At 41.6% G+C, this 24,131-nt stretch overlaps 1 protein-coding gene across 2 annotated transcripts; it reads left to right on the top strand.

Annotated features, from left to right (window-relative positions):
• Positions 1-4,487: 4,487 nt before the first annotated feature.
• Positions 4,488-20,994, top strand: NDUFB8 (NADH:ubiquinone oxidoreductase subunit B8). Of its 2 annotated transcripts, none has more exons than XM_081328341.1 (5): positions 4,488-4,650; positions 14,936-15,062; positions 16,119-16,218; positions 18,924-19,079; positions 20,411-20,994. In XM_081328341.1, exons 1-5 carry the CDS (start codon positions 4,560-4,562, stop codon positions 20,501-20,503), a joined length of 567 nt encoding a protein of 188 aa, XP_081184467.1. In that variant the 5' UTR covers positions 4,488-4,559; the 3' UTR covers positions 20,504-20,994. The 2 variants fall into 2 exon arrangements, with proteins under 2 accessions (XP_081184467.1, XP_081184468.1); XM_081328342.1 differs by having other exon boundaries at positions 4,533-4,654.
• Positions 20,995-24,131: the final 3,137 nt, after the last annotated feature.

The following is a 24,131-nucleotide window of genomic DNA, read 5'->3' as shown; positions in this document are numbered from 1 at the left end:
CACACGCGGACTTTGCCTGCCGGTCAGCCAGCTACAAATCCATCTGGTGCGGCTAGCCCACATTTTCCTATCTTATCAAGTGGTAGGTTGTGGTCTACTTTATCAAATGTCTTACTAAAGTCCAAGTTGCACCCTTTTATGTTTACAGAAAATAGAATAAGAACTTTATTGTACTATAAATAAATCGGCATACATTAAAATGAGATTTTCGTTGCATATAGCTCTCAATATACACAAATAACAATTGCAAGAGCCTTGACTGCAAAAGAAAACTAAAAATATTGATGAAAGCGATCACCGCACCATAAGCAATCCCCAAGCAGATTTATACAAAAGCTGAATGATGGGAAAAACCTGAGTGATGATAAACCACGTTTCTTGGTCAAGGAAGAACCAAACCTTGCATAGTTTTTACAAGCTTCTAAAGCCACATGACGGGGGCGTTCCGGAAGAGAGAGTTCCACCCACAGCAGCTCTGGCCAATAGGAAGAAAAGGGCGGCCCTCCCTCTTTGTGCAGGCGCGAGTCTTTCCCCGTGCTCTGCGTTGTAGCGCATGCGTGGTCCATCATTCGCGCTGAGGAAGCCGGGTGGGTGCCATTTCGGTTGCGGCCCGGCGGCGCCGGTGGCGGCGGCAATTGGTGAGCGGAGGAAGGTGTGGTCTGGGGATGATGGGAGTGAGTGCCCGAAGCCTAGGGAGACCAGTGGTGAGGCGAAAAAAGTCCGGGGCCGCGTTCACATGTTTCTGGGTCAGCCCGGGTTGGTCCCTCAGCAGTTCTGAGGGGAATCCACGGCTCGGCGCTTTGCCGTGAGGTGCGTTTTTATTTAATTTATTAATTTTTATTTCGCCTTGATGGAATTTTTATCCTGCTTTTTATGTATTTGGGATAACTCAAGGTAGCAAATTTGCCTGATCCTATTTTCCCCACAACAACCCTGCGAGGTGGGCCTGCCTGGCCTGAGAGAAAAACCGAGCCAGCATTCCTCCCACCCCCATAAAGACCATTTATACAGTACACTGCAAAAGAAGGGGATCCAGTTCAAACAAACCAAAATATCTGCAATATTATTTCATTATCAGCAATTGATTAATATTGGTGAGTTACTTCACCACAATAATTCGCTAATATATTCAGGAATATTACTGAATGGTCTCTGTAATCCAGAGAATAAGCACAGAGTGATAGTCTTAAATAATATTACTTCGCTACAGTAATTCAGGAATATTAGTGAATTGTTTCGCTGCAGCCCAAATAATATACGTAAAAGGTAGCCATCTAATTAATATTTCACAAGCATAATTTACTAATATAACCCTCGACTTACGACCACAATTGAGCCCAAAATTTACGTTGCTAAGCAAGACAGCTGTTGTGAGCTTTGCCCCATTTTACAACCTACCTTGCCACCGTTGCTAAGCAAATCAAACGGATTGTTAAATTAGTCGCCCGGTCGTTAAGTGAATCTGGCTTCCCCGTTGACTTTGCTTGTCAAAAGGTTACAAAAGGACCCTGCAACTGTCATAAATGTGAGACAGTTGCCAAGCATCTGGATTTTGGGGAGGCTGCAGTGTGAAAAATGATCTTGTCATTTTTTTCCCCACTGCCCTTGTAACTTCAAATGATCACTGAATAAATGGTTATAAGTCAAAGATTACCTGTGGTACAAGGCTTTCTCTAATATTCCATTTAAAAGTACATCAGCAACTCGTCCTCTCTTTCAAAGGAAATGAGAGGATGGAGTTGTGTGATTAATTGAATACTGATTGCATCAACTGATTAAAATTGATGGCTTAAATGACAGAACATTTTCTTCTAGATTTGCATAGCACTGATTGTTGAACATGAGATATTAATGAAGAACGCTTAAAGGTAAACCAGCACACACTTGTTTGCCTGCTCTGCTTAATAAAACATTTATTTTTTATGACATTTATATTCGGCCCAGCTCAATCTGCAAAGTGTCTTTGGGTGGCTTAAAATTCACTTGCTGCACATAAGCAACATTACATAGAATAACAGAGTTGGAAGGGATTTTGGAGGTCTTGTAGTCCAAACTCCTGCTCAAGCACTTATACCAGAGGTCCCCACCTTTTGGGCACCAGGGACCGGTTCCGTGGAGAGAGGTTTTTCCACGGACCGGAAGGTGCATGGTTTTGTGTGCTGCCTGCATCCCACAGATGGGGCTTTGCTTGTTTGTGCGGACCGGTTGCTGGAATGCCACAGCCTGGTACTGGTCCACGGACTGGGGTCTGGGGACCCCTGACATACCATTTCAGACAAGTGACTGTCCAATCTCTTCTTAAAGGCCTCCAGTGTTGGAACACCCACAACTTCTGGAGGCAAGTTGTTCCACTGATTAACTGTTCTCATTGTTAGGAAGTTTCTCCTTAATTCCAGGTTGCTTTGCTCCTTGAATAGTTTCCATCCATTGTTTCTTGTCTTGCCTTCAGGTCCTTTGGAGAATAGGTTGACCCCCTCTTTTTTGTGGCAGCCCCTCAAATCCTGGAATACTGCTCTCATGTCACCCCTGGTCCTTCTTTTCTCTAAATTGGCCATACCCAATTCCTGCAACCATTCTTCATATGTTTTTGTCTCCAGGCCCTTAATCATCTAGTTGCTCTTCTTTGTACTTTTTCCAAAGTCACAACATCTTTTTTGTAAAGTGGTGACCAAAACTGGATACTGTGTGGCCTTACTAAGACTTTATAAAGCAGTACTAATATTTCATATGATTTTGATTCTATACCTCTTCTGCCGATGAGCAGAAGAGCGCCAATGGATCTGGATTTGGAGGAAACATGAGCAGAAGAGCGCTGACTGATGGATCTGGATGGAGACATGTGCAGAAGAGTGCTGAGTGTGACGGACAGCGGCTATCTGGAGGAAACAAGCACAGTAAGTACTGAGTGACAGTGAGATACTGCAGTGATGGACAAGTTTTTGAAAAGGAAAGAACTGGACTCTGAACAAAATTTGGAGCCAGATGAGAGCCCAAGTATGAGTGGGGATCAAAAGAAAGCAAAAATGGTTAGCTCAAGGCAATATAGCGAAAGCTATATTTCATTTGGATTTACTTTCACCGGAGATGCAAACAAACCAACTCCACTGTGCGTGGTGTGTGGTGAAAAGCTAGCTAACAGTGCTATAGTCCCAAGCAAACTTAAACGCCATCTCCAAACGAAACACCCTTCGCTTCAAAACAAGAATGCGGACTATTTTGTTCGCCTGCGTGAAAACACGGAGAAACAGGCAACTTTCATGAGAAAAACCACAAAGGTAAATGAAAGAGCTCTTAAAGCTAGCTATCAAGTTGCTGAACTTATAGCCAAGTCAAAAAAGTCGCACACTGTGGCAGAGACATTAATACTTCCCGCCTGCAAAGCTATTGTAGAGGAGATGCTCGGACCTGAAGCAGCTAAGGAAATAGCCAAAGTCCCTCTCTCAGACAACACAATTTCCAGACGTATTAATGACATGTCTGCAGACATCGAAAGTGTGGTTTTTGATGGTGCAGGAGCAGGAGGAACTAACTGAACTGAGACAAAATCGTGGTTTCAAGCTAAGATTTGCTGATCTACCTTTGGACAGTTTTTGGTTGTATACTGCCAAGGAGTTCCCCCTTCTGGCAAACAAAGCTATTTTGACATTGCTCCCATTTTCCACTACATATCTCTGTGAGATGAGCTTTTCAAGCATGATTGCTATAAAAACTAAATACAGAGAGAGACTGAGAGCTGTTGACGAAGAGCTACGTGTGTGTCTTTCGATTCCAGCCAGAATATCAGCTTTGTGTTCAGCCAAACAGGCCCAGGTTGCGCACTGAATAAAGTATTTTATAATTTTTCATATTTCTGTTTACTTACTATTTCATAATAAAGTAATTATAAAATACTTTCTTTGTGTTTATTTGATTCCTATTCAAGAGAATTACTTTATATATAGTCAATATAGGCACAGAGTTAAATTTTTTAACATTTTCTAATGGTGGAGTGCCTCGTGATTTTTTTCATGAAACAAGTGTGCCTTTGCCCAAAAAAGGTTGAAAAACACTGCTCTAGTGGATTAACTTTGCCAGGATCTACATGGGGATAGTGCCCCTCTCCTGGTCCTAATAGCTCGGCCAGCTGCTTTTAACACCATTTAATACTTTTAATAAATGTCTTTCGTGCATTTACTGTTTGTCTTCAAGTTGTGAGCAGCCGAGTAGGTTGCAGTGCTCCCCCACACACTGGCTGAGAGATACATAAAATAAATATGCGGGGCTCGCTGGGCTCTCCAGGTGGCTACGGAGGAATGAAGAGGTTCCCCACAACCCCCGGGGAGGGGAAGAGACACGAACCCACGGCCGAAAAATATACCCGAGGACTCAGCGACTCCCACAAAACTCGCATCCGCTTGAGAAGCGCAGTGGGGACAGACCTGGCGTCTGGCGCCCCCTCACGCCGCAAACTGTTTCCGGATGAGCCCTGAGGACAGCGACTCTCTTCAGGGAAACTCTATGACCGACCAGAAGTCCTCCAGCCTTCAGCTTCGACCCGGCGCCCGCCCTTGAGAGACGCGATGGCGGCTGTCGTTGCGCTGGGCCGCCTCCGCGCCCTCCTCCGCCCGCTCGCCTGGCCGTTGACACCGGAACATGGCAGCCGCCGCCTCGGTCCGTGAGTGCCTTTGCGTCCCGGGCGGGGAAAGGAGGCGGCCTGGGCGGGACAGACGAACCCCCCCATTTCGGAGGCCGGCTGTCCCCTGGAGAGGCCGCTCTGGGCAGCCCGCCTCGTAGGGCTCCGTCTGCTTCCGAAGCGTCTCGTGTAACGGGGGCATTAGGCCGCTCCTTTGCCCTAGCAAAGGTGTCAATCTCAGCTCGTTCTCCGGACCGGACCGGAGAACTGAAAAGTCTAGCTGTGGCCCTTGAGCAGCCCTTTCCCTATGGTGCACCGCCCTTTGGCGCTTCTCCCGCCTCCGTTTCTGTCCTCCTGTTGAGTTTGTGTGCTGGAGGCCTTTCCGAAAAGCCTCAGCCGGCGATGGGTGCCGCGTTTGGGTCGCTGAGCCTTGGGGCACCGAATTTTGTTTCTGGCAAATAGAGGAGGACTCGATCTCGAATAGCGTTGGCGTGTAATAGAAGTCGGAGTTGCTGTGAAGCCCCAAACTCACAAAGCATGACTTGTGCGGAGGTCAAGGAGCCAAAGCAAAAGGGGTTATGACAACATACAAAAATGTGTGTTAGTGTTTCGTATTTATGACGGTTGCAGTATCCTGGGGTCGGGTGACCATCCTTTGCGACCTGCTGACAAGCAAAGTCAATGGGGAAGCCAGATTCATTTAACGACCATGTTACTAATTTAACAACTGAAGTGATTCACTTAACAAATGTGGCAAGAAAAGTCATAAATTGGAACAAAATTCACTTAACAAATTTCTCAATTAGCAACATAAATTTTGGGCTTAATTGTGGTCGTAAGTTGAGGTCTACCTGTACCTTGTTGGTGTCAGTAAAAATAAAGAGAGCCACTTTGTTTTTGTTTTTGTAAATTTTTTATTAATTTTTTCCATATAATTCAATAGTGCCTAATCAACAATGTGTTGTCTGAGTTTATCATTCACTAATACAGATTTCCCCTTCATGGATTACTGCCTTGTCGTGGCGAAGGGGCTTGCGTAATTCAATGAAGCTATGAGCTATGCCGTGCAGGGCCACCCAAGACGGACAGGTCATAGCTGAGAGTTCTGACAAAATGTGATCCACTGGAGAAGGAAATGGCAACCCACTCCAGTATCTTTGCCATGAAAACCCTATGGACAGTACCAAAAGGCAAAACGATATGACGCTGGAAGATGAGCCCCTCAGGTCGGAAGGCGTCCAATATGCTACTGGGGAAGAGCAGAGGGCTAGTACTAGTAGCGCCAGAAAGAATGAAGCGACTGGGCCAAAGCCGAAAGGACGCTCAGCTGTGGATATGTCTGGTGGTGAAAGGAAAGTCCGATGCTGTAAAGATTTTTTCTCCATAGGAACCTGGAATGTAAGATCCATGAATCAAGGAAAGCTGGACGTGGTCAAACAAGAGATGACAAGACTGAACATCGACATCTTAGGTATCAGCGAACTAAAATGGACAGGAATGGGTGAATTTAATTCAGATGACCATCAGGTATACTACTGCGGGCAAGAATCCCTCAGAAGAAATGGAGTAGCCTTCATAGTCAATAAAAGAGTAGGAAAATCAATACTGGGATACAATCCTCAAAATGACAGAATGATCTCAGTTCGAATCCAAGGCAAACCATTCAATATCACAGTAGTCCAAGTCTATGCCCCAACCACCAGTGCTGAAGAGGATGAAATTGACCGGTTCTATGAAGCCCTACAGCACCTTATAGAAGTAACACCAAAAAATGATGTCCTTATCATCATGGGGGATTGGAATGCTAAAGTAGGAAGCCAAAAGATAACTGGAATAACAGGCAAGTTTGGCCTTGGAGTACAAAATGAAGCAGGGCACAGGCTGATAGAATTTTGTCAAGAGAATACGATGGTCATAGCAAACACTCTTTTCCAACAACCCAAGAGACGGCTCTACACATGGACATCACCAGACGGTCAACACAGAAATCAGATTGACTATATGCTCTGCAGCCAAAGATGGAGAAGCTCTATACAGTCGGTAAAAACAAGACCAGGAGCTGACTGTGGCTCAGACCATGAGCTTCTCCTTGCAAAGTTTAGGCTTAAACTGAAGAAAGTAGGGAAAAGCACTAGGCCACTCAGGTATGAATTAAATCATATCCCTGTTGAATATACAGTAGAGGTGACAAATAGATTTAAGGAATTAGATCTGATAGACAGAGTGCCTGAAGAACTATGGACAGAGGTTCGCGACATTGTACAACAGGTAGCAACCAAAACCATCCCAAAGAAAAAGAAATGCAAGAAAGCAAAATGGCTGTCTGAGGAAGCTTTGCAAATAGCTGAGGAAAGGAGGGAAGCGAAAGGCAAGGGAGAAAAACATAGATATGCCCAATTGAATGCAGAATTCCAGAGAATAGCTAGAAGAGATAAGAATGCCTTCTTAAATGAACAGTGCAAAGAAATAGAAGAAAACAATAGAATAGGGAGGACCAGAGATCTTTTCAAGAAAATTGGAGAGATGAAGGGAACGTTTCATGCAAAAATGGGCATGATAAAGGACCAAAATGGCAGGGACCTAACAGAGGCAGAAGAGATTAAGAAGAGGTGGCAAAATTACACAGAGGAACTATACAAGAATGAGCTTAACGTCCCAGATAATCACAATGAGGTGGTCACTGACCTCGAGCCAGACATCCTAGAATGTGAGGTGAAGTGGGCCTTAGAAAAGCTGAGCAACAACAAAGCTAGTGGAGGTGACAGTATTCCAGCTGAGCTATTCAAAATCTTAAAAGACAGTGCAGTAAAAGTGCTACACTCAATTTGCCAGCAAATTTGGAAAACTCAACAGTGGCCACAGGATTGGAAAAGATCAGTTTACATTCCAATTCCAAAGAAAGGCAGTGCCAAAGAATGTTCAAACTATCGCACCATTGCACTCATTTCTCATGCTAGTAAAGTCATGCTTAAAATCCTACAAGCTAGACTTCAGCAGTATGTGGATCGAGAACTACCAGAAGTACAGGCAGGATTTCGAAGAGGCAGAGGAACTAGAGATCAAATTGCCAACATACGCTGGATCATGGAGAAAGCTAGGGAGTTCCAGAAAAACATCTACTTCTGCTTCATTGACTATGCTAAAGCCTTTGATTGTGTGGATCATAACAAACTGTGGCAAGTTCTTAAAGAGATGGGAGTACCAGACCATCTTATTTGTCTCTTGAGAAACCTATATGCGGGTCAAGAAGCAACAGTGAGAACTGGACACGGAACCACTGATTGGTTCAAAATTGGGAAAGGAGTCCGGCAAGGCTGTATACTGTCGCCCTGCCTATTTAACTTATATGCAGAGCACATCATGAGAAAGGCAGGGCTAGATGAATCAAAAGTTGGAATTAAGATTGCCGGAAGAAATATCAACAACTGTTGTGACTCAGGGCCAGCCTGTGGGTCCGACAGCCGGCTCTGATGTATCGGATGACTCTGAGGGGGAGGAGGGAAACGAACCGGCTGATGATGGTTTGGAGGAGGGAAACGAACCGGCTGATGATGGTTTGGAGGCTTTGCAGAGTCCTCAGCCGGGGACCTCTTCTCAGCTGCGTGAGCCCGAGAGTGCGGAGGAAGATGACCCACAGCTGGCCCTGTTCAAGGACGCCCGACGCAGGAGGCAGTCAAGCAGGAACAAACAAAGAAAGGCTGCAGGACTCCTCGGGAGGAGGCACAGGGAGACCACGCCCTGAGCTCTCTATAAAAGGAGTGTTTGGGGAGGGGCTGGTTGCTGAAAGCAACTTTTCCGCTTGAGAAGACAAGCTCTAGTGTTTTTGTTAACTGCGTAATTAAATCTTGGCAGAAGCCTTTTAGCCTTGGACACTTTCCAGTCTCTTCTTTTTGAATAGGGGTTGCGAGAAGAGGGCTGGTTCAGAACAACAACCTAAGATACGCAGATGATACCACTCTAATGGCAGAAAGTGAAGAAGAACTAAAGAGCCTCTTGTTGCGGGTGAAGAAGGAGAGTGCAAAACTTGGGTTGAAACTAAACATTAAGAAAACCAAGATCATGGCATCTGGCCCTCTCAATTCCTGGCAAATAGATGGGGAAGAAATGGAGGTAGTGACAGATTTTGTTTTCCTGGGCTCCAAGATCACTGCAGATGGGGACTGTAGCCAAGAAATTAAAAGACGCTTGCTCCTGGGGAGGAAAGCCATGGCAAATCTAGACAGCACACTAAAAAGCAGAGACATCACCCTGTCAACAAAAGTGCGTATAGTCAAGGCTATGGTCTTCCCAGTTGCAATGTATGGCAGTGAAAGTTGGACCATAAGAAAGGCTGAGCGCCAAAGAATTGAGGCCTTTGAACTATGGTGCTGGAGAAGACTCCTGCGAGTCCCTTGGACCGCAAGGCGATCAAACCGGTCAGTCCTAGAGGAGATCAATCCTGACTGCTCTTTAGAAGGCCAGATCCTGAAGCTAAAACTCAAATACTTTGGCCACCTAATGAGAAGGAAGGACTCACTGGAGAAGAGCCTAATGCTGGGAAAGATCGAGGGCAATAGAAGAAGGGGACGACAGAGAATGAGGTGGCTGGATGGAGTCACTGAAGCAGTAGGTGTGAGCATAAATGGACTCCAGAAGATGGTAGAAGACAGGAAGGCCTGGAGGAATGTTGTCCATAGGGTCGCGATGGGTCGGACACGACTTCGCAGCTAACAACAACAATACAAATTTAATTCCTAATCCTTTATTCTTTTCTTCAGCCATTCATAAAACAAGTCCCAAGTCTGATAGTATTCTGTTTCTTCTTTTTCTTTCAACCTCATAGTAAGTCTCCATTTCTGCACATTCTTGTAAGTTTACACTTAGCCTCACAATTTCCCCAGCATTACTCAGGAATTTAAAACAGCCAAAAGAAACTCCTGAGCTGAGGTTTCAGCAAGCAAACAACTTTTATTTTGATCAAAATGGAGTTGGGTGCCCTTTGGAACCAGTTACCCGTAGAGCTCAGGACTGCCCCTGATTTTCTTTTTTTTCGCCGGGACCTGAAGACCTGGCTCTTTGAGCTTTCCAGCCAGGACTGAGAATTTTTAATTTTTAACTTATTGTAATTGGGTTTTTAATCAGAGTCATAGGGGTTTTAGATTTTTAATCAAGGATAATTTAATCTATTTTAATTGTTATTAACTTTTTGTATTGTAATGTTGTTTTAATTGCCTTGTGAACCGCCCTGGGTCCTACGGGAGAAGGGCGGTACATAAGTTCAATAAATAAATAAATCTCTCTTCGTGGCTGGTAGAGAGATGAAGGCAACAACCAGGAAAGATGTCTTCCACCTTTTATACCTTTCCAGAACAAAGAGATCTGGTCTTGGTACTAGGAACCAAAAGGTACAGAAAAATAATTCCTAGATGATGACATACACAGACACCATAACTCCTTTCCCCCTCCCCCTACCATGCTCTTTTCATGTAAGCAAGCCCCTGTACCTGAAGCATGAAACATTTGCTTTTATATAACTAATTTCCCAATATAAAGCACCTACAAAGCTGCTTGCACATAAACAAAGGTGTGTGTGTGTGTGTGTGTATGATTACAAAGTATCACTAATCAATATTACTAACATCAACCTTAAGCATAATAAAATCCCTTCATTGTAATATTTTTAAACTATTTTTCCTTGTTGGTAATTCTTCCCTTTTCCAATATTGTACAAATATCAAATACATACTTTGTTTATCAATCTTTTCTGGCATAATACCTAATAAAAAAGTTCCGGTTTAAAATTTACATGTTTTCCCAACATCTTTTCTAGCCAAGTATGTATTTTTCCCAGTACCTCTTCGCTTCAAAACATGTCCACCATACATGATAATAAGTACCTGCCTCATGTTTACATTTCCATCATCTATCTGACATTTTTAAACATTTTTGCCAATCTTGCTGGTGGCAAGTGCCATCTATCAAACATTTTATAAAAATTTTCTTTATAAGAAGCTGCCATTTTCAGTTTATAATTTCTTTCCCACAAGTTTTGCCATTTTTCTAATTCTACATTATATCCAAAGTTCTTTGCTCATGTTATCATCGTTTCTTTAACTTCTTCATCTTCCATTTTCAAATTCAATAAAAATTTATAAATTTTCTTAATTAGTTTCTCATCAGAGGTTAATAATGTCTGAGCAAACAAGGTCTGCTCTTTATAAAATCCATTCAGTTTGACATAAGATAAGATAACCTTTATTGTCATTTTTTTACTGTGGGCACAATGGCACACATCGAAAATGAAATTTAGTTGCTTTCAAAGTGGAACACATACATGACACACACCTAACCATACTATATGCACATACGTATAGATCCACACTCCTACATATACATAACAAATATTAAATACTGTCCATCTTAAATATATAACGGAAGGAGGAAGCTTGAGAGTTCACAAGGTTAATGCTGTATGGAATGAAACTATGGCTGAATCTGGATGTTCTGCTGTGGATACCACAAAGCCTCCTCCCAGAAGGTAACAAGGAAAATAGGTTGTGAAGAGGATGTGTAGTGTCCCAGATAATCTTACGGACCCTGCTCAAGCAACGCTTCTGTGCTATGTCCTGGATGTAGGGGAGGGAACTGCCAATGATCTTTTCGGCCATCCTCTGCACCGCCTTCCTGTCTGAAGCACTGATGCTTCCAAACCAGACTGTGATGCTGTATGACAAGATGCTCTCGATCGTTCCCCTGTAGAAAGTGGTCAGGACAGGGGAAGGAAGATGTGCTTTTCTCATGAGACACAGAAAATGCAGGCACTGCTGTGCCCACTTCACCAATTTCTCACTGTTGAGCGACCAAGCCAGCCTACTCATTAGCTGCGCACCCAAGAATTTGATGCTGGTAACCATCTGCACAGGTGAATCATTTATGCACAGAGAAGTGTGGCTGTGCCTGCCTTTTCTGAAATCAACAATGATCTCTTTGGTTTTTCCGGTATTTAAAACTAGGCTATTTTCCTTACACCAGTTCACCAACCCCTCAACCTCCTTGTGGTAAGCTTCCACCTTGTCATCATGAATAACGCCCACTACTGTTGTATCATCTGCATACTTCACAATATGGTTGGTGGCAAACCTAGCACAACCGTCATGGGTCAACAGGGTGAACAGCAGTGGACTTAGGACGCAGCCCTGAGGAGAACCTGTGCTCAAGAAAATGGTATTAGAGATATTTGTTCCAGCTCGCACATATTAGGGCCTGTTGGTAAGAAAATCAAGAATCCAGTTGCACAAAGGAGTGTTTAAGCCCAAAAGGCCCAGTTTGTCTACTAGATGATGGGGAATGATTGTGTTAAATGCTGAACTGAAGTCGACAAACAACAAACACATGCGAGTATTTCTTTCCTCTAAGTCAGGGTTTTTCAACCTTTTCACCCACTGTACCACTTTTAGGATATGGCAACATCCGAGTACCACCGGTCACCTAGCAAGGTGTCAAACCCTTGACCAAAAAAAGGGGAAAAAGTGATGAAGTACAGGTAGTCCTCGACTTACAACAGTTCGTTTAGTGACTGTTTGAAGTTACAATGTGCCCCTCAAGCCACAGCCAAGCAAGACACTTGCCTGCCCGGCCAGCGGCGCTCTTCCTCCTGTCCTGAGGTTTTCATTGTTGTGAGCATTTCTGTTGAGGATTGGCAGCGGGGGTGGGGTGGGGTTTGGTTTTTATTCCTCCCACCCTCTGCTGGGTGGTTGCAGCAGGTTTTGGTCACTTCACATGACCCTGGGACACTGTGACGGTCATAAATATGAATCATTTTCCAAGCATCTGAATGTAAGTCACAAGACCCTGGAGATGCTACAACATTCCAGCTTATCTGCGCTTCTTCTGGGCTCAGCAGAAGCACCAGGATCAGTGCCAAGCTCCAGCTGGAGCCTGGCACTTCCACTGAGTCCTGACAGCCCCGAAGAAGCGCTGATCCTGGTGCTTCTGCTGAGCCCTGACAGCCCTGCAGCTCCAGCCATCTCTTGCTCATTCCCCTCCCCCGCTGCCACTTTTCTAGGATGGTCACGTACCACCTGCCAGGTGCCAATGTACCACAGGTGGTACCCATACCACTGGTTGAAAAGCCCTGCTCTAAGTGCTTCAAGCTCAGATGGAGAACGGAAGAAATAGCATCCTCCGTAGAGCAATTTGGTCGGTAGGCAAACTAAAGCGGGTCAAATGCTGGCAGGAGGCTGGATACAATAATGTCCTTTATCAGCTTCTCAAAGCATTTCATGGTGGTGGATGTCAGTGCAACTGGGCAGTAATCATTGAGGACTGTAATTGTGGACTTTTTGGGACTGGCAAGATGATGGCCGTATTAAAACACGATGGGACTACTGCCTGCTGCAATGAGAGATTGAAAATATCTGTGAGAACACAAGCCAGCTCATCTGCGCATTCCCTAAGGACATGTCCAGGGATGTTATCTGGGCCTGCTGCTTTCCGAATGTTAACTTACCACAATGTTTTCTGGACAGAGGTGACATCAAAGCTTAACACTTGCTCATAAGGATGGGGCACAGCTTTCCTAGCAGGAGTGCTATTTGATGCCTTAAATCTTCCAAAAAATATATTCAGTTTGTTTAGGAAGTCTGTGTCATCCTTGCGTCTTGATGGAGTCACCTTGTAATCCGTAATGCCTGGATCCCTTACCACATTTGCCTGGGTCCTGAAAAAAGTTCTGAATTTTCTGGCAATTTTCTGGGCTTGCTTTGCATCTTTTATGGCACTTTTCAGATTTGCTCTGGCTGTTCTAAGTGCCAGCATGTCACCAAGTGTAAAAGCCACATTCCATGCTTTCAGCATCTTGCAGACCTTATAAGTCAGCCATTCGCCCTCACAACAATGCTTTTCAGGACACAGAAATCTTCTATGCGCTTTTGGATATATGCAGACACTGTGGTAGCATACTCCTCAACATTTGTATGTTGGTTATCAGTAGCTGCTTCCTTAAACATGCCCCAATCTGTGCACTCAAAGCAGTCTTGTAATGCTTCTACAGCTCCCTCTGTCCAAACCCTCACCTGCTTTACTGTAGGTTTCACTCTGACTAATAAAGTTTATATGCTGGAATAAGTAGCACTGAGAGATGGTCAAAGGAGCCCAAGTGAGGGTGGGGGATAGCTTTGAAAGCCTTCTTGATGTTGGAATAAGCAAGATCCAGTGTATTGTCCCCTCTCGTTGCAAAGTCCACATATTGATGGAAATGTGGCAGGGTAGCTTTCAAATCCACTTGGTTAAAGTCACCCACTGCAATAAATGCGCCATCTGGGTGAGTAGTTCATAAGTCAGTGATGGTATGACAAAGAGCCTTCAGGGCCTCTTCTCTGTTTGCATGGGGCAGCGGTATACACAGCTGTGATAATGGTAACAGAGAAGTCTAGGCAGATCGAAGGGTCTGCATTTGATGGTCAGAAGCTCCACATCTTGGGAGCACAGACTTGAAACCACCTTGGCATTATTGCACCATTTGTCATTTATATAAAAACAGACACCCCTTCCCCGGGATTTGCCTCTAAGGGTAAAACTCCTGTTCATCTTTATCATATCTAACTTGCATTAATAAGAATGGATAATTCTCAGAAATAAAAGGTTGTTATATTTGGAGAGACATGATTTACAACTTGGTTGGCATGCCTTTTTATGGTATGGGAAAAATAAAATGCATAAGTACTTTCAGAACCACTATCTAAGAAACACATTACTATTAACATGGGGAAAAATAAAATGTAAAATATATTTGAAAATACCAGAATGGCTTTCAACAATGGAAGCATTTATACATCAAATTTTAATTAACTTTAAGAAAATATGGACATATAGAGATATAAAGAGAGCCACTTTGGTCTAGTGCAGGGGTAGTCAACCTTGGGTCTTTTATGACTCATGGACTTCAACTCCCAGAATTCATGGCTGGCTCAGGAATTCTGGGAGTTGAAGTCCATGAGTCATAAAAGAGCCAAGGTTGCCTACCCCTGGTCTAGTGGTTAAGGCAACACACTAGAAAGGTATTCTATTCCGTTCTGTTCCATTCCATTCCACTATGAGTTCTAGTCCTGCCCTAGCCATTGAAAGCCAGTTGGCTACTTTGGGTCAATCCCTGTCTCTCAGCCCAACTCACGTCACAGGGTGGTCATTGTGGGGAAAATGGGAGGAGGAAGATGTGTTGAATATATTCACCAACCTATTTGTAAAACACAGGTTATATATAAATAAGTAATCCAGACTTTATCATCTGCACTGCACATCTTTTCTCTACCACTATCTTTGAGTTGTTGCTCTTTCTGCTTTTAGCTTCAGATATGCCCAAACATCTGCTTCCAGGATCATACCCCAAGACTCCAGAAGAGCAGGCAGCTGCTGCAAAGAAATACAACCTGACACTGGAGGACTATAAGCCATATGCAGATGATGGTGTGGGGTAGGTTGTATTTGTATATCCAAGAATCAAAATATTGTACAAAGTTAGGAACAAATGTTGTGATATCAGGATTGTAGAGCATTTGTCTCTATATGCCTATCATAGCCTCATAATAATAAATAACTTCCATAGCTGGCGTTCATTGGGAAATGAGTACAATCTTTAAAAATATAAATTAGATTAAAGGCAGATTTACATTTGGAAGGAATAGTGGAATCACATCTGCAACATTATTTAAATCAGAAATGTAAATGTTTACTTAGCAGTTTGTGTATTATTTCCAATGGTACATATACCCTGTATGCTGATCTAAAATCATGGAAGCTCCTGTTGCCCTCACCAAGCATTTGTAACAACAGTGTGTTAATCAGTATGGCTTGCTTTAGAATTAAACTGTTAATCAGTTAAATTGTTTGTATGGCTTCCCTTAGAATTAAATTGGGGCCCAATCTAGCCCTGTAAGTTCAAAAATCAAAATGTTAAATTTTCTTGTTTCATCAAGTGATAAATATCTTGCATTACTTTGATGAACAATTATTTTTCTTATAATGTTGGAACAAGATTGTATCATGTTGAATTTGCAACAAAGGGTGAAAAGGGTGAAAAAATGTAATAGTTTGATCGTCGAGACATGCCTAGCAGAACGCTTGTTTAAGTTAAATGTGTAAGATATTCAAATGTTTGTTGGATATATTAATTACTTTCTCCTCCATTTTAGAGGACTGAATTCATCTGGCAAGTTACTTTGTCTAAAATAGGAATAGGCAATATGTTTGTGATCAGATCCCCATACTTAAAACTGCACAATTCAACTTGCAAGAGACAAAGGAACATCATAGTGTGATACTCTTGTCACTGCAAGGCTTAGCCATCATTTTCAGCCCTCTTGTCGAGTTTTTTAAGTTTGGCAGACAGAACATTATCTTTTTTCTTATTTTAAATCACTAATAAATTGTATTGTTATTTGTTGATTTAAGCACTGAAAAGATTTAGGAGCAACCTGGGTCCATAAAATACTTGCTCTTGTTCTAAAGCTGTGTTCTCATATTTTCATAGTTATGGTGACTATCCCAAACTCCCAGATCAATCTGCAGAAGAAAAAAATCCTTGGTATGAATGGGATTACCCTTACCTGAGGCGCAATTTTGGAGAACCAGTAAGAAGAATTAATTTGGGGTCTACCTATCTTTCAATTCAGTTTGTAATCCAGAATTCCATGTTAAAATTAATGAGTAAGGGAATATCTAAGTGCAATAATATATTTCATAGAAAGTTCAACCATGAGTCCAATACTCAAGCATATTCTGTATCGCTGTTTCCCCAGTATACTTTAGATCAGCACTGAAATCCTCACTTTGATTCTGGTATTGACATTATTTTTGTGTCCTGGAAAGGAATAAAATACTTGAATAGAATAGAGCTGGAAAGGGACTTTGGAGGTCTTCTAGTCCAGCCCCCCGCTCAAGCAGGAGAACCTATACCATTTCAAACAAGTGACTGTCTAGCCTCTTCTTAAAAATCTCCAGTGAAGGAGCGCCTATGATTTCTAGAGGCAAGCTGTTCCACTGGTTAATTGTCCTCTCCGTCAGGAAGTTTCTCCTTAACTTTAGGTTGCTTCTCTCTTTGTTCAGTTTCCAACCATTGTTTCTTGTCCTGCCCTCTGGTACTTTAGTGAATAATGTGACCCCCTCTTCTTTGTGGCAACCCCTCAAATACTGGAATACTGATATCATGTCACCCCTATTTCTTCTTTTCTTTAGACTAGCTAGGCCCAAGTCCTGCAGCTGTTCTTCGTATGTTTTAGTGTCTAGGTCTTTGATCATCTTAGTTGTTCTTCTCTGAATTTTTTCCACTCTCAACATCTTTTTTGTGATATGGTGACCAAAACTGGCTGCAGTATTCCAGGTGTGGTCTTACCATATCAGGGCTTTATAGAATGGCACTGTGTCCTTGTTAAACTTGATCAAAGCTTCTTTATTGGCCAGCTATTGGCCTGTTATATTTTGCCTCAGAAGCAATATAAATAGTAAAGTGATGTCTTCAATATGCTATTCTAGTGTACTTTTGAAAATTGAAGAATCTTTAACAAATATTTTACCAAACAACATTTCAGCTTACACATAGTCTTTGAGTTACAACTGTAATGGAGCCTGCCTATGATGGTCATAAAGTGGGTCAGGTGTGTGATGGCTCGCTTTTGCCAAAAACAGTGAATGCCAGTTTTCAGCAAAACTGTCATAAAACACGGTCATGTGATTGCAGGATGCTGCCATAAATTTGGCCTGATGGCCTAGCGCCTGAAGTGTGTTTACATGCCTTGGGGGAGTGACCACTGGAACTTTGAATCCAGGTTGTAAATACCTCCCTGGTAGGTCCATTGAAACTTTGAATGGTCATTAATTAACTGGTTATAAGTCAAGGACTATCTATACCTGTTTTATTTCATTCATTGGAGCCAACTTTAGAACTTTGCTTAGTGTTCAAAGTTTTCTTCAAATTCAGAGAGGTTTTATAATAAAATGGGTGTATTCTGGATCAAGCTGTCATTTAATGATTTTTTCCCCTTGCTAAAACCCCTGTGCTGGTCTGTATAGGCGGATTCTATCATTGTTTAACAGCCCTTTGCCAGATAGCAGAACTCATGAAAATATATTTTATCATCCAGAAATACCTTTATTTGCATGCAGAGTAGACTACAGCAGATGAGGTGAATTAGATGATAACGCACAGTATTTCCAAGGTCAAAAGACAGTAATGACTCAGTGTCTGCACATGTATCTGCCGGTTATGGAGGAGCACGTGTGTCTGCCGGTTATGGAGGAGGAGAGTCCCCAGGGAGAAGAAGGAGGAAGTCCATCCCAGAAAGGGGAGGGGTGTAAGGCACATGATCAGGAGAAGGAGGAAATATGTCATAGGGAAGGAGGAGTTGGCTGACCAGGTCAAGATAGCATATTATAATTTCCTCAAACAACCACGTGGTGGCAGCACAGGGTGCCTGGGTTTTTCTATTGACTACAGATTAATAATTTCAGCATTAATTTTATGGACACCCTCTTTTATTTTAACAAACTTCCTTTAGGGAAGGCCACCAAAATTGTCCCTTTAAAAGGTGGAGGGTTTTTATGAATCCAAAGTGCCCCACCAGTTTCGAATCATGGCAGGTTTGCATAGTTTTTAGTCTCTGACTTGCAGGGATGTACAACTTCCCCCTACCCAGGCCAGCCCCTCTCGCATCGAGCAAAAGTTCTTGTGGCTCAGGAATCACTCGTCCTTCTCCAGGGCCTGCTTGAAAGTGAGGGTGGTGGTGTTGTCTAGTGGTTGGGCTCCTCTTGTTTGCACTCTTGTGGTCACTGGAGCCGCCAGTTGTTTTGTTGGGAGCAGGGGCTTGACAATTTCTCTTTTGGAACTATTATACTGGGGCAGCCTCCACAAAGCATGGCCCAGAGAAAGCAGGCAGGATCTGAAGTTAAACCCTGTTGTTCAAACCCCCTCCCAACTGCCCTTTCCATAGGGAACTAATCCAAAGGTGCAAAGGTGTTGTGAGAACTCCGGACAGAGGATGCAATAAAGAAATGTTCCCAGGCATCTTCCAAGGCATTGAGTCCTTGGCAAGGCAAAGCAGATGTCCCCAGGCTCTTCTCTCCCCCTCCCATTCCCCAGGAAGGTTCATCATAGCAAAGAGAAACAAAGTAAGCAAAGCAAAGCTAAGCACATCACAAGAGAACTCCAAAGGTCCCTCCTCCCATTAGAATGGCAGCATCCCGAGAGGGATCTATAGGGAATTGACATGCACAAAGATACATATAACAAGCCTGTTGCTGCAGTATTTGATCCTGTCTCTTCCTATCTTTTTTTAATCAGTTGCATCGGAACTTCGATTTATTTGTACGGACACGGGTTGATACGTCCCCGACCCCCGTTTCCTGGCATATCATGAAGATGTATTTTTGGGGGTTTATTGGAATCATGTTGTTCATGTCTTTTGTTGGTGAAGTGTTTCCAGCATACCAACCAGTGGTAAGTTCTGAATCTGCATTTTTTCCAAGAGATCTTGAATCTCTGGTTGGGGTGATCTGCAAAAGTTCCTGCCTAAATTCTAGTGTCTCATACAGTTCAGGAAAGGGAAAACTCTCTCATCTAGTAAAAGCATTTTAACTAGAATATTAGAATTCCCTCTTAGTTTCAGTTGTGTGTACTTTCAAGAAGTAGGGCAGTGATAGAAGATGGCATTACTTTTTTTTATCAGTTGTGAGGAGTGTCTTTGGTGGATATGAATGCAAAAGATTTAATCCAGTCAAGAAGAGCTGCTGTTGTTAAAAGGAAGAGACATAGGCAGACATTATTCAACATAGATGCCTTACCAATTACAAAAGAGAGAGCGAGCAAAAACAGCTTAGGGTTAGCAAGTTGATCCAGAAAATTCAGACCTTGGTCCCCAAAATTAAACCTCTCATGTGAATATCATTTTTAGACCAATTTTTTACTAGCTGAATTTTTGTTCTCTTTAAGATGTGATGCAAGTTGTCCTTTGCATTTTTTTTAACTGTGCATAAGAAATGAGACTGAATTTTTTCTTAACATTTAATTCAAGGATGTTTTCTTTACTGGTGGGGAAATAGAATCTTGGAATTACCAGTGTAAATTTCTTTCTATGGTAAATGGAAAGTATTCCTCCTCTTTGGATGAAAAAAAATTGACTAATAGAAAGAATAATGGGTAGTTTTTTGGATTTTAAAAAATCTTGAATCTTGGATACGATGAGTATATTTTATACTTATTTATTGTTCTTCTCTTTAAAATTACAGTATAATCCTTGTGTCATTTTAAAGTGGTCAGTTCCTTCTAATGTGATGCTACAGCCCAAAGTATTCCAGACACTTTTGCCCTATGTAGAAAATTCATGCATGTCTGTTTTACTTACCAGTAAAACTTGCCTCAGACTTTGCTCACTCAAACAACAGCTTACAGTATTCATTCCCAGCTGTCTCTTGTGGAAACAGTCCTTCTTTCCAAGGGATCCAGGACAGTATGAAATGTGTCAGGATTGCTACTGGGAACTTAAGGTCAATGCCTTCTTCACTCTCCAGCATTCTCACTGAAGTCTGTCCTGAGGTGGTTTGTAGGATCTCCTTCCTGTTGCTCAGAAATATGGGCCAGGCTGTGCTCTGTGAAGAAGGAATCTTCTTCCTCCTCCATATCAAATTTCACATCACATACTGCATTGCATCAACAGGCAATTATTGTTTATACAGAGTGGATAATGGTACCAGATTTAATTCTGGTGTGAGATTCTGCATTTTAAGCATTCCTTGTTATTAATTGATTCTTACTGTCTCCTTTCATTTCAGGGACCAAAGCAGTTTCCTTATCATAATATATATTTGGAGAACAGAGCAGATCCCAATATTAAACCACTGTCAGTGAAGCACTATGAGATTTAAAAGTATCTGGAGCTGTGGGGATGGGGGGGTGTTTTGTTTTGACCCTTGGTAGACCTATATTTTGCCTAATTCTTGTTTTAAAGATTGTCCTGGAAAAGCAGTGATGCTTCTTTCCATGTATAACCTGTATCCTATCACTTTGTTCATAAAAAGAGGAGAAAAATTACAGAATGTTGAGTCATTATGTATTGGGCATGAGAAGTCTGAATGGTATAAAGAAAAGAAAAATAAATGTAATTACATATGCAAATGTATGATTTAATTGAGTCTTGCACCTGTTAATTCTTCCTAGCAGTGGGAATATATCCTTGGGCTTCACTAAATATGCAAATCAGAGGCACAGTAATTTATGTTTATGAATCCTTTTGATGTTTCAATGTTTCTCCATCAATATGACCTAAAATGTAATCAGAGTTCCACATAAGTCCTAAAACAAAATAAAGTAACCAATTAAACAAATGAGTCAAAAATAACAGAAGAGAAGTCAAAAACATTGTACTTGTTCATTTATTCATTGAGAAAAATTATTCAGAGCTACATATTTTTAAGCACAACTGTTTCTGTTGCTTCAGGTTTAAGACCATATTTACTTGAAAAAATAACCCAGTAATAATTATCTGTTGGGTAAATGTAAAGTAGACTAATTCTTATTTTAGGTACTTTTTAAAAACCCATCACTTATATTGGTAATTGATTGCTTGTGCATTTTGGCCAGAGATCAGTTTTAGATTACGGTATAATTTAAATCAGTCTTTACAAAAAGCATATACAGTTTGCTTTGTATAAGCTCAGCTTGTCTTCCCAAATACCAGAATGATAATCACACACACATACACACACAAAACAAAGCATTTGAGTAAGCATATTCAAATGTCACACCTGGGACCATGGAGTTTCTGAATCAAAAGTCAAATTCTAATCCCATCCTAGATGGTTATTATACACCAATTGACCCCTTCTATGTCTGAATTGCATGTTGAGTGGGCAGCCATTTCAATTATAATAAATAACTGAATTAAATAATTAAATTACTGCCTCTTTCCTTGATGAGAAAAGCTAAAAGTTCAAGATGACCACAGCTGTTCTAAATTCACAATGGATTGTTCTGAGCCTTGTACACCATAGTAGTGCAATGGGTAGAGTCCACTACTGCAGGCTACTTCTGCTGACTGCCGGCTGCCAGCAGTTTGGCAGTTCGATTCTCACCGGCTCAAAAGTTGACTCAGCCCTCCATCCTTCCAAGGTCAGTAAAATGAGGACCCAGATTGTTGGAGGCAATATGCTGTAAACCGCTTAGAGAGGGCTGTAAAGTACTGTGAAGCGGTTATATAAGTCTAAGTGTTATTATTAAACAACTCAAATAGTCAGAATAGCATTGAAATGCTCTGATAAGGGAGGAAGAATTTTTCTAAACTCAAAACTATCCTGATCCAGTATTGTTTCCAGTAATTTTTCTCAGTATTGGTCATTAAGTCATTTGATCTCACTATCAGCTTCTAACAGACTCAACAGTTTCACATAAATTCCCTAGAGTTTAATTGGATTAATTAAAGGGTAAACATGATGGTTTTAAAAAAATCAACTAAATTATTCAAGACTGTAGAATGGAAAGAAATTTGTTAACACTATATAAAATTATAATCAAAAGACTAAATTAAATGGGTTGTTTAGATTGCTAATGCTTGATATAGCCAATAAGCAGATAGCTTATGTGTTACCTGGCATTGGATGTACCACAATAGCTTTTGTATCGTTTGAATAAGAAATTAATAGTCTTCTGCCTTTATGGCAAAAGCTCCAAAATTAAATTCTAGAAGCACAATCTATCAGAATGAAGATTTATATGAACTAGTCTGAGAATGAGAAAGATTGGTTATAGGGCAAAGCCACATTTGGTTCTTAGGAAGGCAGTTCTGATGTGTGAGTAAAATAAATGCCCAAAATAGGCCTCCAAATTATCTGCAACTATGTAAGACAAATTGTCTTTTGTTTTCAGGTAGTCCTCACCTACAAACAGTTCATTTAGTGACCAAAGTTACAACAGCACTGAAAAAAGTGACTTATTACCATTTTTCACACAACTGCTGCGGAATTCTGGTCATGTGATCAAAATTCAGACTCTTGCAACTGACTCATGACGGTTGCAGTGTCCCCCTTTATGACAAAGTCAACGGGGAAGCAGATTCACTTAACACCTGTGTTACTAGCTTAACAACTACAGTTATTCACTTAACAGCTGTAGCAAGAAAGGTCATAAAATGGGGTAAAATTCACTTAACTATCAGCAACAGAAATTTTGGGCTCAGTTGTGGTCAGGTCAAGGACTATCTGTATTTTAACTATCAGGAATATTGAATAAAATAAAACTAGGTAAATCGCTTAAAAATATTACAAACATTATTAAGAAAAGCGCTTATAAAAGATCTCTGTGTTGTTAGAGAAAATAAAAAATGAAAACATGGTCCTTAAACGATAATAAAATGAATTGGATTATCCTGCTTAGGCCCTTCCATGCAGCCAGTGTTCAGGTCATAAGCATTGTTCCTACTTGCCAATGGCAATAAATGCAGGCAGTCAAACTTGGTGGATGTACTTTTTACCTTTTATTGTGCTGTTTCATTTTTTGCTGTTTTAAAATAAAACAGGCCTCGTCATGTCAAAATTCCACTCAGCTGCACTTTTGTCGTTCAGCAGAGGGCAGTATCATTCTTTTAGCATTGACGCTTCCTTGAGTGACAGAAAGGGCTATGGGTTGGCAGGCTTTTGTTGTTTCCAAACGAAGATAATCACACAGCCAGATAAAGAATGTAGCAGTGAAGCAGCCTCGCCCTTGAGGAATGGGAAGTAGGAAAAAACTAGGTTTTATATTTCCCAATACACATGAACCAATTGCTAGGTAGGCTGGTATATGCAAATTTTCCACATATCCAATAAAAACCTTGCAGGGCAAGCCATTCTTGGGATGCATTGTTCCAAAGCCCCTGTAAAACCGTGTTATTAAAAGGATTTTGTTCAATACTATACATGGTTCCCCAATTCTGAATACTTCAGTACTCTGGCCCTTGCGTATCTTGTTTCCTACTTCCTCCTGGTTTTTGGAACAGTTTCTCTGAAAGCAGAAGTGACCTATAATGGATGTAGTTAAAGCCCATTTTTTACTTTTCTTTGTTACTTTAGTAGTCCAAGTAGGCATAATGTTAGTGTCTTGGATATCAATTTCTTTAGCTTCCGAAGGCCATTATTCCCCCATATTTGTTCCACCACATACTGTACATAACAATTCTTTACTCTAGCTATACTTTCAGTCAGATCTATAAATAGATTTTTGGTGAGAAAGGTGAGTCCGCAGGTATCGGGGTTTCAAGCTCCTCATAAAAGGAGTGGAATAATTTTCTTTCTATTGGGGTCATATTTTTCCTGGTTACTTTAATGATAATGTGGGTGCTTGGGTCCTTTCCCGTACTCTCTATTCCCAATCCATATTCCTGCAATCCTTCGTTGGGATCCACAAAATGCAAGCATGTGGGGGTACAATGGTCTTCTAGACAATCAGATTGCCTGATCCCTTTGGTTAAATTAAACCAACTGTTCTTCTCTGTCCACCTACCATTGGAGTACCAATATGTCT

This window comes from Vipera berus (assembly GCF_964194415.1).
Source record: "Vipera berus genome assembly, chromosome: 5".
Classification (NCBI taxonomy): domain Eukaryota; kingdom Metazoa; phylum Chordata; class Lepidosauria; order Squamata; family Viperidae; genus Vipera; species Vipera berus.
The sequence above is the reverse complement of the archived record's forward strand: the minus strand, read 5'-3'. Positions and strand labels throughout refer to the sequence as shown.

What these genes read in the sequence shown, in the direction of transcription:
- NDUFB8 (XM_081328341.1), top strand. Translation starts at nt 4,560, where the DNA reads ATGGCGGCTGTCGTTGCGCTGGGCCGCCTCCGCGCCCTCCTCCGCCCG. An exon ending in TATGCAGATGATGGTGTGGG is followed by an intron (nt 15,063 to 16,118) that starts GTAGGTTGTATT and finishes ATATTTTCATAG; the next exon opens with TTATGGTGACTATCCCAAAC. An exon ending in GGCGCAATTTTGGAGAACCA is followed by an intron (nt 16,219 to 18,923) that starts GTAAGAAGAATT and finishes TTTTTTAATCAG; the next exon opens with TTGCATCGGAACTTCGATTT.